Here is an 11378-nt window from a genome sequence, read left to right as displayed (position 1 = left end):
TCTCCATGCACGGCAGTCATAAGTGTTATGTGGTTAGTTTGAGGCGCCACAATGGAGAATTTACTTCAACGACTGGTAGGTTTTCAATGAATGATTATCTGATTGTTTTTTAGGGTTTGTGGTTGTTTTTTAATACATGAACTGATATTTATGTAAAACCATGTGCAAAAGGTGTTTTTTGATTCAGCTGAATCATTGCACTCTGTTGGTATTTTCCTGGTAGTTTCTTGAACAATAATGTTCTGAACATCTTAAGGAAAAGAAGTGCTTATGTGAGTGTTGAATTGGTATAATGTACATTGCATTTTTCATATACATACATAGAAACTCAATGGATCTCTTCTTAAGCTCTTGATATTTTAGTATTGTGTATTTATTGAATTAACTGAATATTTCACTGAACAATCAGTGTAAGAATGTAAAAACTACCATATTTTCCTCATCCAGTGCATATTCTGTATTGCCTTGAATAGTCTCTAAGTTTCATAAAGAATAATCTGCTGATTTAATCAGAAAGTTTAACTGGTGTGTGTTTTCAGTCAGCACTATATTGTAGGCTGAGTTTACAAGCTTCTTATATAGCAGGAACAATGTCATTACCTGGGTCTGAGTGCTCCTTTCAAACTTCAGTATCTCTCTTTGTACTCTTTACATGTCAGATACTGGTTGAACAAAAATGTTTTCAAGTGCAAATGCAAAACTTCCATTGCATTTTGGGCCTGTTTTCACCACGACAGTGGTTTTCTGAAAATGGCTCCGTGGGTGGAACTTTGTGAAGATGCTCTGACTCTGTCGACGTGTAAATGGGGAAAAAGCTACTTTTCTGAGAGCGGTCTGGGTCCACTTCCATGAAGACATTGGGTACACTGCAAGTGCATGCACACCACAGCTGTAGTGAATAGTTTTTCTGCACAGACAAGAGTAGATCAACAATAACATTGGCGACCTCCAGAGGCCTGTAATACGAATCGTGATAAACATATCCAGGATCTTTCTCTGTTTCCTGGGTTTACTTATCCAGACACTCGTGATTTTGACAACCGTTACTACAAAGCAGGCAATCAAATCGGTGGTTTGACCCAGACCTACGTGCTTGTTTACATAAAAGGGGCAGAGTCTGCAGCGTCTGACCAGTCACACACACAGAGAAACTCTGCAGCTCAGTTTACTGATGACTGAAGGAGCAGTTATTCTCTTGTGTGAGTGTTTTTTGTGTTGGAATATTAATTCCCCACCGCGACGGCAGGAGAAGTTCTGCGTTACATAAATTCATGTTTCTGCAATTCTGTCAGGTGTGATCATTGACTTCATTATTCCAGATCAACCCGAGTGGAACTAAACAGACTTGGAACAAGTCTAGAAGAAAAACATCCTTCAAAGACCCAGTGACCAGGATTTATTTTATTATGTCAAAAATGATCATTCTAAATTTCTCATCTCTGCTCAGTGCTAAACCCGCACATCAATTACCATCATTTAAGACTGAGCAGGGCATTTTCCAAGAGATTTAACTGGTCAGGAGGCAGAGCAAATTTGCAGAGAAAATCCAATGTCGTAGTACAGGCTTCTGATGGCCTCATGACTCTCAGTCCATATTGTCCTGGGACTTGGTACATTTATAATTGACAGTCACCGTAACAGCAATCAAACTTTGTCTTCTGTTCATATGAATGTCCCTGTACTCCCCCTTGCTAAAGTTTATAGCGTATGTGTTTCTGTGGCAACCAACAACCAAAGCTACTTCATTACATTCCACTGCCTGTGTGAGTATGTGGGTGGTTATCTCTTCCTTTTGTTTGCCCTGTGATTGTGAACCTGTCCAGGGTTCAACCTGTCTTCATCCACAGTCAGCTAGGATCACCCTCTCAACTCGTTACAGTGTTATAGAAGATGAAAGGACGTGCTTATAATTTCAGTATTGTTCTTATTGGACTCACCGTTTTTCAGGCTCGTTGTGATGTCAGAAGTCCATCTTTGAGGATTGGAATGACCTTCAGTTTCTTCTTTATTACAGGCTCGTGGCAAAGCTTTGCTCCTCGTCATCATTTTGGGATTTGGAGGAAACTTTCAGTCTGGCTACCATTTCACTGCACTGAGTTCGCCCACACCAGTGAGCCACATCACTCTGTCCATTCAGAGCTTATTTTATGGTTTATGTTCTACTTTCCATTTGGGATGCTAACATTGTAGCACCTTCCCTGCAGTTCATACATAGCTTCATCAACAGCAGCTGGTACGAGCGATGGAAAGAGATTCCACCTCCACAGACGGTCACAATCATCTGGTCCCTTATTGTGTCCTCATTTGCTGTTGGTGGATTCTGTGGAGCTTTGTGTGTCAAATTTTTAGCAGGAATCACGGGAAGGTGAGGATGATATTGCCTTTGACATTGATGAGAAGTAATGCTGCCAACAGAGAAAAATCAAATGCTGTAATTTCTTGATCAGAAAAAAAGGAGTCATCTGCAGTGGTTGTATTGCAGTCATTGCAGCTGTGATCATGCTGGCAAGTAAACCTGCAAAATCTTTTGAGATGATCATTGTGGCAAGGATCCTGGCTGGCTATTCGGCAGGTAAAACACCATATTTGGGACAAAACTTCAAAGATAATGGCATTTTATTTGTGCTGTTACTCATAATTCATACTGTGTCTGACCTCCAGGTTTTGGATGGAGTTTCCATATTATATATCTTTCTGAGATTTCACCCAAAAACATAAGAGGGAGAGTGACTCTGACGTCAGCAAACTTCATGTCACTCGGGAGGTTGTCTGGGCAGCTTTTTGGACTGACGTATGTCTACGATGTCGTTATGCATGCGTGGGATGTGGCTTCATCTTCTATATCAACACTGAAACCCATCACTGACAGTCCTATTCTGAAACGTTCTGCAATAGATACAAATACTTATTAAACATTGAAGAACATGCTTGTCACTTTAACAAAACATTTCACTTTGGCTTTTCAGTGAGATCCTCGGTCGTGAGGAGCTGTGGAACGTAGCCCTTGCTCTCCCTGCATGCTTCTCAGTGCTTCAAGTTTTAGTGTTTCCGTTTCTTCCTGAATCTCCCAGATATTTGTTCATAGAGAAAAGAGATAAAGGAGCATGCAGGAAAGGTTGGTATGTTCCTCCTGGATAACGCAGTTTTGTTTGAACCTGATCAAATAGACACTTATGAGGTTACAAACTGTTGATTGAACTCAGGAATTTACCGATACCATTTTTAAAAGTAAAATGAGTACAAGTTTGAGTACTAACCTGTAGCCAATTGCAGATACAGAGTACTGATACTTAGCAAATGCCATAAAGCCCAATTTATGCTCCATACGCAAATGAATTGCGAAGACTATGCATTGCTGCCAACCACCTCCGCACAGTCTCCGCATCGAAGCTATGCACACCTTACAGCCTACAGTACACATAGGACAGGGAATACGGAGTATTTTTTTCTGAGTATGAGTACTCCATGCAGTGTCTGACCCCATACCTGATACTGGTGCATCTCTAATTGTACTACTGTTGTGTTTCATTTGCGTTCACTCAGAATGCCACAAAATATATGTAACATCACACAAAATGTATATATCCCATACAAGCCAAACAAAGTATGTTTCATTTTTATATCTATGTCTGTACACTCTTTTCAGCTCTGGAGACACTTTGGGGTCCCGGCGACTACAAACAAGAAATGGATGAGATGTTGACTGAGCAGGCGAGCATTGACGCAGCCCACTCAAAAAGCCCATTGCAGTTGTTAAAGGACAGGACTGTCCGGTGGCAGCTGGTCACCATAGTCCTCATCTACTGGTTCAACCAGCTGTCAGGCATGTCTGCGGTGAGATTACTCCTTGATATGAACATCTATCATGTTTCATACAAAACGATCGTTGATATCGTAATTCAATAACCTACAATGTGATGAAGTCCAATGCAATGATGCATTTTCTGCAGCGGAGCAATATGTCACACTGATACAATGCCATCCAATACAATAATGACTAATGTGAGTCTATTGTTAGGGAAGTATTATTCAAAGTGTCAGTAATGATCATATACAGGATGTTATGAAAAATACGTACTGTACGCATATAGCATATAGATCCAATAACATAAAGCCATGAAAAGTCAAGCAAAAATAAACATTCGATATCTCACAGAAATGAAACATGATACATAGTATGACACAATGTGACTTTGAATAATGTGATGCAATAAATAATGCAATACTGGAAGATAAGACAATGTGACATCTTTCTTCATCTTTGTCCTCTCATCTGTCTTGTTGCAAAGTCGACTAACCTTTAGTGCAGCAACACATTCATCAATGAAGTTGGTATTTGTGGTGTTTGCTAACCTCAACATTCTTTCTTTAACCATTTCAGGCCACCACTTTCTCTTTTGACATATTTATGCAGTCGGGTGTACCGGAAGACATGATCCGCTATGTTACTCTCGGCCTGGGACTCTGCCAGCTCGTCACTTCAATGTCCTCTGTGAGCAAGACCTGACCTGCTGTTCAGCATTGTTGACTTTCCTATTACAAGAACATTTACCTCACAACAGTCTGCCTGTATTTAGAATGCAATCATTGTCTTCTGATTTTCCCTAATTCAGAGTTTTCTGATTGAGCGTGTTGGGAGGCGGCCATTGTTCTGGGGCGGCTATGGTGCAATGTGCACTACCTGGGTGGTGGTCACAATTCTACTCAACGTGAAGGTAAGTTTTCTTAAGTGAACCTACAAACTGTGGAAATGTGAGTATCTTAATCACGAGTGATGAATAAGAACATGCTTGTCAGGACCCCAGCAAAAGTAATTCAGACTGTTATGATGTTGTTTTAAAAAATTGGTCTCCATGTCAATATGCATGGACTGAGGACCCTATCATGCAACCGGGTTCAAATTAAAGGGGTCATATTGTGCGAAATTAACTTTCTAATGGTTTTGCAAGAGTAATATCTGTCCCCATACCTGGAATGATGCCCCAGAAGTGAAGAGAATCTGTCCTGTCTCTGGCTAGTTTCAATTCTTAAAAAGTGTGTTGCTCCAATGAGCAAATCGGAAATGAAATTCTATATAGTGTCATCGGGGGTTTAGCCAATTCCAGTCAAGGTAGGCTCCTCCCTTTGACTCTCCCACAAGGAGGCAGCTCTGCTCTGTCACATGACACCAGGAGAGGAAGTACTTCCTTCTCTTCCCAAGATGGGAATGTGTGGGCGGAGCCAGTCCAGCTCACACACCATGGTTTTAGGCAGCGAGCTGTCCAACCGTCATTTGGATGGTCAAATTTTGGAAAAGACAGCCAAAGAAATAGCAGCCGGGTTGCTCAATGCCGTCTAAAATATGTGTATAATGGCCATCACTAATGTTACTTAAATTAATCCTTTTTAGACAAAATATAGCACGAGTACACAACTCACAACTGACTTCAGGTTTAGTATTACACGCAGTATTGAGCTAAATCTATGGACCTATGATTGATCTAATTTTTCATTTACAAAATGTTGACACATGTTTGGATATCGGCACATCATTCATGGTTTTCATTGAAGAATTAAATATTCTTTGCTGTGAAAATGCTGATTTTGATGTTTTATGTGTGACTGTGACATTCTAAAGTCTTGGGATCAAACCACAGGAAGCCTGCAGATAACTATTAAGCATTGAATATTCAATTAAAAACTAATAAGAGGATAATAGAAACTACTTAAGAGTTCAGAGTCTACAGGTGCACAGTTTAGGAGCGCAGATAGAAGGAATGTGAAACTAAAGTGGGCCTAAACAAGTACAAGTATTGATGTTTGGAGTGAGGTGAGTCAGGTACAGGTACAGGTACAGGTACAAGTGAAAACCATCACCATTGAAAAGAATCTATTACCTTCAAAGAAACAAGACAACTTTTTAACAAAGCAAGAAAGTATTTTTTGATGCAACAGCAAAAATGTCAAGGAGAAAATGAAAGTATTACTGTGAAGAAGCACAATCTGCATGTCACAATGTAGTAGTTAGTAGTCCAGAATGCACCATTTATGGTCTATCTCTATCTTTTTTTTATCGTGACAAAACACATTGAAAACAAGGAAGGTGTAAAAGAATGAATGCATGGATGGATGGATGGATGGATGGATGGATGGATGGATGGATGGATGGATGGATGGACAGATTGGTGGTGACTATATTTATTTACATATGTGGTCATTCATACAGGGCTCCAGTGACTGGGTTTCATACATTGCTGCTATCATGATCATCCTCATCATTGTGTTCTTCTCTGGAGGACCTGGTATGTGCTTTGCACTTTAATTGTGATTTTGTACATAACACACTGAGGCCCCATTCACACGACGTTTTCAAATGAAAAAGGAAAACTTCAGTTGAGTTTCATGCGTCAGTTCACAGTAAAACGGTGCTCGGAGCCACTGAAAACACTGCTTTTTTCAAATGGTTCCCAAGGTGGAACTTTTGAAAAATGCACCCACTCCATCTTCGTGAAAACGATAGAGAACACAACTTTTCGAAAACGCTCTGACTACTTGTAGACAGGGGAAACTGCAACTTTTTGAAAAAGATTCACAAGTTGGAATTTTTCCAAAGTGCTCCAAGTCACTCATTCCCCACCCATGGCCTGGCATGCTAACAACACTGTTTTTAGCATTTCTGCAGTTTCTGTGTAAACAGACTAATGTTTTCAAAATGCTGCTGTGTAAATACAAAACTTTTTGCATACTGAAAACGTAAAAACCATGCATTTTCACTTAAAATACTGGCATCTAAAAGGGACGGGATTTGGCTGAACAGATACTATGCCTATAGAATTTCTGTGTATAATTTCCTGCATCCTCTGTCTTATTGAACTAGGTGCAGGAGCAGGTACACTTTGCAGTGAAATCTTCATCCAGTCTGACCGGCTGGCAGCTTCTGTCATTGTGGGGATGCTGAGATGGTTGGCGATTGCAGTCATGGGATTCGTCTTTCCATTTCTTATTGTGAGTAAAAACACAAAACAGGACCTCCAGGAATCCAAATTTCATATAATAAACCTGTTAATTTTCTTGAGATGTATTTTCTCTCACAGAAATCTCTTGGCTCCTACACCTTTGTGCTGTTTGCCTGTATGTGCCTGCTGGCTTCTCTTTACACCTTCTTCATTCTGCCGGAGACGAAAGGAAGGACGATGCTGGAGATCACGGAGGAGTTTAAAGCCATCACTGTGTGTGGAAAATCCTCCCCAGTGGAAAAAATAACAGAGACCAAGTTATAGAACAATATGAAGAAGACAACAATATCAATAAGAAAACAATGGGACCAAGTGACTGAGTGAAACTGACATATTGCAACTTTTTCCTCCCAGGGAAGATTTTTTTTTTCTTCGAGGAAATGAATCAAGAAATGACTTTTTGAAAACTGCAACATATAATCATTAAAACCTGGAACAGTAAAGAGAAAATGTAATCAACGTCTGTGAGTTTTCATTAAATTTTCAGTTTTTACAGTTTTTATCGTCTCATGCAACAGGATGTCATTAATTCTTTTTTTAAATTCAAAAAGATGAACTAAAAATGATATCATAGCTGCAATATTAATATATAGATTTGAATGAAGTAAATAACTAGTTGGGTATGCTGCCACAGAGTGGTGAAACTGAATTTTGAGAGCTGAGATGACTCCAAACGCACACAAATTTACCCTACAATGAAATCAGGGCTGTTCCCAACACATTGCAGTCTCAGGCTGCATTCACACTGCAAGTCTTGATTTCCTGATAACCAATTCCTCTGTTTATTTATAGACTCAGCTCAGGTCAGAATGAGACTGACTGGCACTCAGACACTGTTTAGCCTGATATATAGAGGGCTAAATATTGGAAAAAATTATATTGAAATGCCGACTTGCTACCTCATCCTTTCGTCATCCAACAAACAACATCCAGGCTGAACACATCCCAAGATGGGGTGACCACTCGGTCCCTCACAGTTTTTAAAAGAAAAATTAAATATGTATATGAGGGGAAATACATTAACCACTTGGTGTAACTGAAATGGTCAAAAATCAGGTCATCTCTTTGAACCATTTATTTTTGCTTTTAATTTTATTTCAGCTGAAGCGACAACAAATGGCTTTGCATTTTATTTGGTGAAAGATCAATATGGATGGTTGGATCTTTATAATTTTTACAGTTTTACACTGGACAGTCCTCTTGTCAGGTCTGAAAGCAACTGTACTCGGTTTCCTTTCCTCCTCCTGACATTTGAAGTATGAAACCACTGATATCAGTCTGTAATCGACAGGTTCATTGAGCTCTCTTTGTCCAATAACATTCTGGTCCTTTCTGGCTCAGCGGAGGACAAGCAGATACAATGACTCTGAATGATAAGTAAAATTGTTCTCAATACATGGGCCAAGATGCCAAGGAAAATTCCTTCAGATACCTAGGTGAATTAATGAGAAAACCATGAGAAAAATAATAACTTATTTGTAACAAAACAGCAAAAGATATTTAAAGGGCAGGGGGCAGTTTGTGAAATTAGGGAACTTTACTCCGTCATGCTTGGACTTTGCTTGTGGCATCTCCCACAAATCTGTACTTTATGGGTCCCAAACTTTTATATATTTCATGTAAGAATGAAACGGATACAAAAAGACAAAGTGTTTAGCTTGTCCACCAGTCAACAAATAGCTTTTGGCTATTATCTGAAATAAAATGAATGGACTTCTCAAACAAACTGTTGGAACTCTGATTAGCTTTTTCATTTGACGATAAGCAATCTTTGTGATTCACCTAAAATTGTTTTAATGCCACATTTATGCAAAACCTCTAGCAGCTTGGCTCTGAATGAAAAGCAGTACTGTAGGACTTGAGTAAGCAATGACTTCTGATATTTATTCAGTGAAATGAGAATAAATATGTTGCAAAATATTAATGTTTGAATAAAATAAAAATAAAGACACTGTCATGTTTTTATTGAATCCAGTTATCGATGCTCAGGGTTCTGCGAGCGGGGATACCAGCTTACGATGCACAAAAGTCAGTGCACACCTTGGACTGTTCCTGAGTCTATGGTAGAGACCGGACTGAACAAACTGAATTGGTATCTTCATTCATACATGCATTTAATTGTAAATACACACATTATAGAAACTGGTGGAGGAAACTTGAGTACCCAGAGAAAACCAGTGCCCTCACAAAGAGAAGATGTAAGCCTGGTTTTGCTGCTATGAGGAGAGACTGCTGACCACTACAGAGTGTCCCTCAATGAAAACACTCAATTAAGTCAGCTCCTTTACACTGCATCAAAAAATCTGGTTAACCCTTTGAGATTTTGCTAATGGGCTGTTTTGATCCATTGAGCCAGTCTTAATCTTGTATGTAAGACAACCAGAACTGCTGCAGAAAGCTTTGACCCTGTTCTTTTCTGTTTTTGGAAATCTAAAGAGACACTAAGGTTGATCATACTAACATATTGTTTGATGATTTTAGCACACTGTTGGCTGAGGCCTCTGGATAAGTGCAAGGTGAACGTAAGGATTCCAAGTGATGAATGTGGACGGTGCAGTGAGGCAATGGAGCTGATCGAAGTGCACTATGGCAGTCGACAGAGTCGTCTCAACAGAAGGACCGACAACAAAACAGTGACCAATGGGACAGACCCAAGCAAATTGTGCAGATGTGTTCAGTAGAGATGAACGTCTTGAAAGAAAATCCAAAATGGAGCAGTATAGCACAGTGACGCTGGTGCAGCTGATGAAGGAGGAGCTGCCAGACCAGCAACCCAGAGGAAACATTGGGGCCTCGATGATGTGGGACAGGCTGGCTCAGTGGTGGTAGTGCAAACACAGAATGGCAAGCCAACAACATGGAATGAAAAGCATGTACTGGCATGATGATTACAGTTATTTAACATTTGCCATTTCATTCAGATGCTACAGATGGCTGGCTGATATCAATGAGATAAGACCCAGTCCTGAATTATTTGAGCAGATCTACCCAAAGCAGGTCCAGAAAAAAGTACAAATTATTGAGCATCATTGACATTCCACCATCTTTATTGTCATGGGAGAGGAAATTGCCCTCTTGTACGAACAACCCATCAAAAGCCTGGGGAGGCAGTCCACCGCCAACCTGTCTGACAAGTAGATGGGGAAAAAGGCAAAATAGATGGGTCACAAAGCAGCAAACAATGGATCATTGGTACCTCACCCCTTCAAGAAGAGTGGGATGCTGTGATGCCTTGGCAGACAACAAATTAACTTGTGAACAGCATGGGATGTTGTTGTCATGCTGCAATTGATGCTTACAAGCGTGTGACAAGTTATTGAGACAGTGACAGTTTTTGTGTTGTGTTTGAGATGAGGAAATCACCACTGCATGCTTCTCCTGAAGCACCCTGCTTTCATAATGCAATATCACCATAGCAGGACATTTTTACATTCAAATTTCACCTTAAAAGCAAATATCCCTAACATTTTGTGAGTAGTGTATAATCCCGGCACAGGTGAACCAGTGGTGACCGTGTGTACCAGCCTCATTTAGCTTCTCAGCAAGAAACCACCCAGATTTTCTTTCTTCTTCTGCAGTATCACTGATTTCCTCAAACACATGGCTGATTCCTTAAACTGCAAAATAACAAGTTATTTTATTACATTTGAACCAGTCGATTTGATTAGCTGTTGTCATTCACGCAAAAGCATTCAAGAAGAAAAGAAAATCTTCAGGACATTGTCTCCTCAATTTGACCACAATGGGCTTATTCAATTTCTTTATTTTACTATGTCTGACGGCAGCTCTATTTAGCTCTGTATCATGTAAAAAAGTCTAACACGTGCGTGTGTGTGTGTGTGTGTGTGTGTGTGTGTGTGTGTGTGTGTGTGTGTGTGTGTGTGTGTGTGTGTGTGTGTGTATTACCGGTCTTCACACTAAATGCTATATTGACTTGGTTCCACCAGCAGGTGATGCTGTTAGCTTTAGAAAGCATTTCCAGTCCATAGGAGGCATGACAATAGTGAGTGGTCGTCCATAGCAACTGGGGCATACAAAGAAGTGCTTTACCATAGCTTCATACTTATAACTTTACTTTACTGTTCTCTATTTCATTAAAACACACAAAAAATAGGTTCATGGTCTGTACACTTTTCATATTGCTTTCTGAAAGTAAATCCTCCTTCTCATGCTGAAGCCATGTGTACAAAGCACAGAAAAGGTGAAAGCGGGGCCACATTATTCCTCTGTCTTTCCACCTGGCAACACTGAGCTCACTGGCAGCGCCGCAAATCAGAGCCGAGTGAACACAGTTGGATGTGCTACAGATTAAATGAGTCACCGTTTTTAGATTTCTGGATATGTTACGGCCATGCAGAATTTTCATTGGGAATAATAATAATG

The 11378-nt window shown here is 40.0% G+C and overlaps 1 protein-coding gene across 1 annotated transcript; it reads left to right on the top strand.

Annotated features, from left to right (window-relative positions):
- Positions 1 to 2802: 2802 nt before the first annotated feature.
- LOC308128750 (solute carrier family 2, facilitated glucose transporter member 9-like) lies at positions 2803 to 7259 on the top strand (the record flags this gene model as incomplete). Its single annotated transcript, XM_080494415.1, has 8 exons — positions 2803 to 2807; positions 2967 to 3115; positions 3647 to 3834; positions 4382 to 4492; positions 4614 to 4715; positions 6206 to 6281; positions 6857 to 6984; positions 7074 to 7259. 8 exons carry the CDS (start codon positions 2803 to 2805, stop codon positions 7257 to 7259), a joined length of 945 nt encoding a protein of 314 aa, XP_080350541.1.
- Positions 7260 to 11378: the final 4119 nt, after the last annotated feature.

This window comes from Blennius ocellaris, assembly GCF_963422515.1.
Source record: "Blennius ocellaris genome assembly, chromosome: 4".
In the NCBI taxonomy this organism is placed as follows: Eukaryota; Metazoa; Chordata; class Actinopteri; order Blenniiformes; family Blenniidae; genus Blennius; species Blennius ocellaris.
This window is presented reverse-complemented; position numbering and strand designations above follow the sequence as displayed.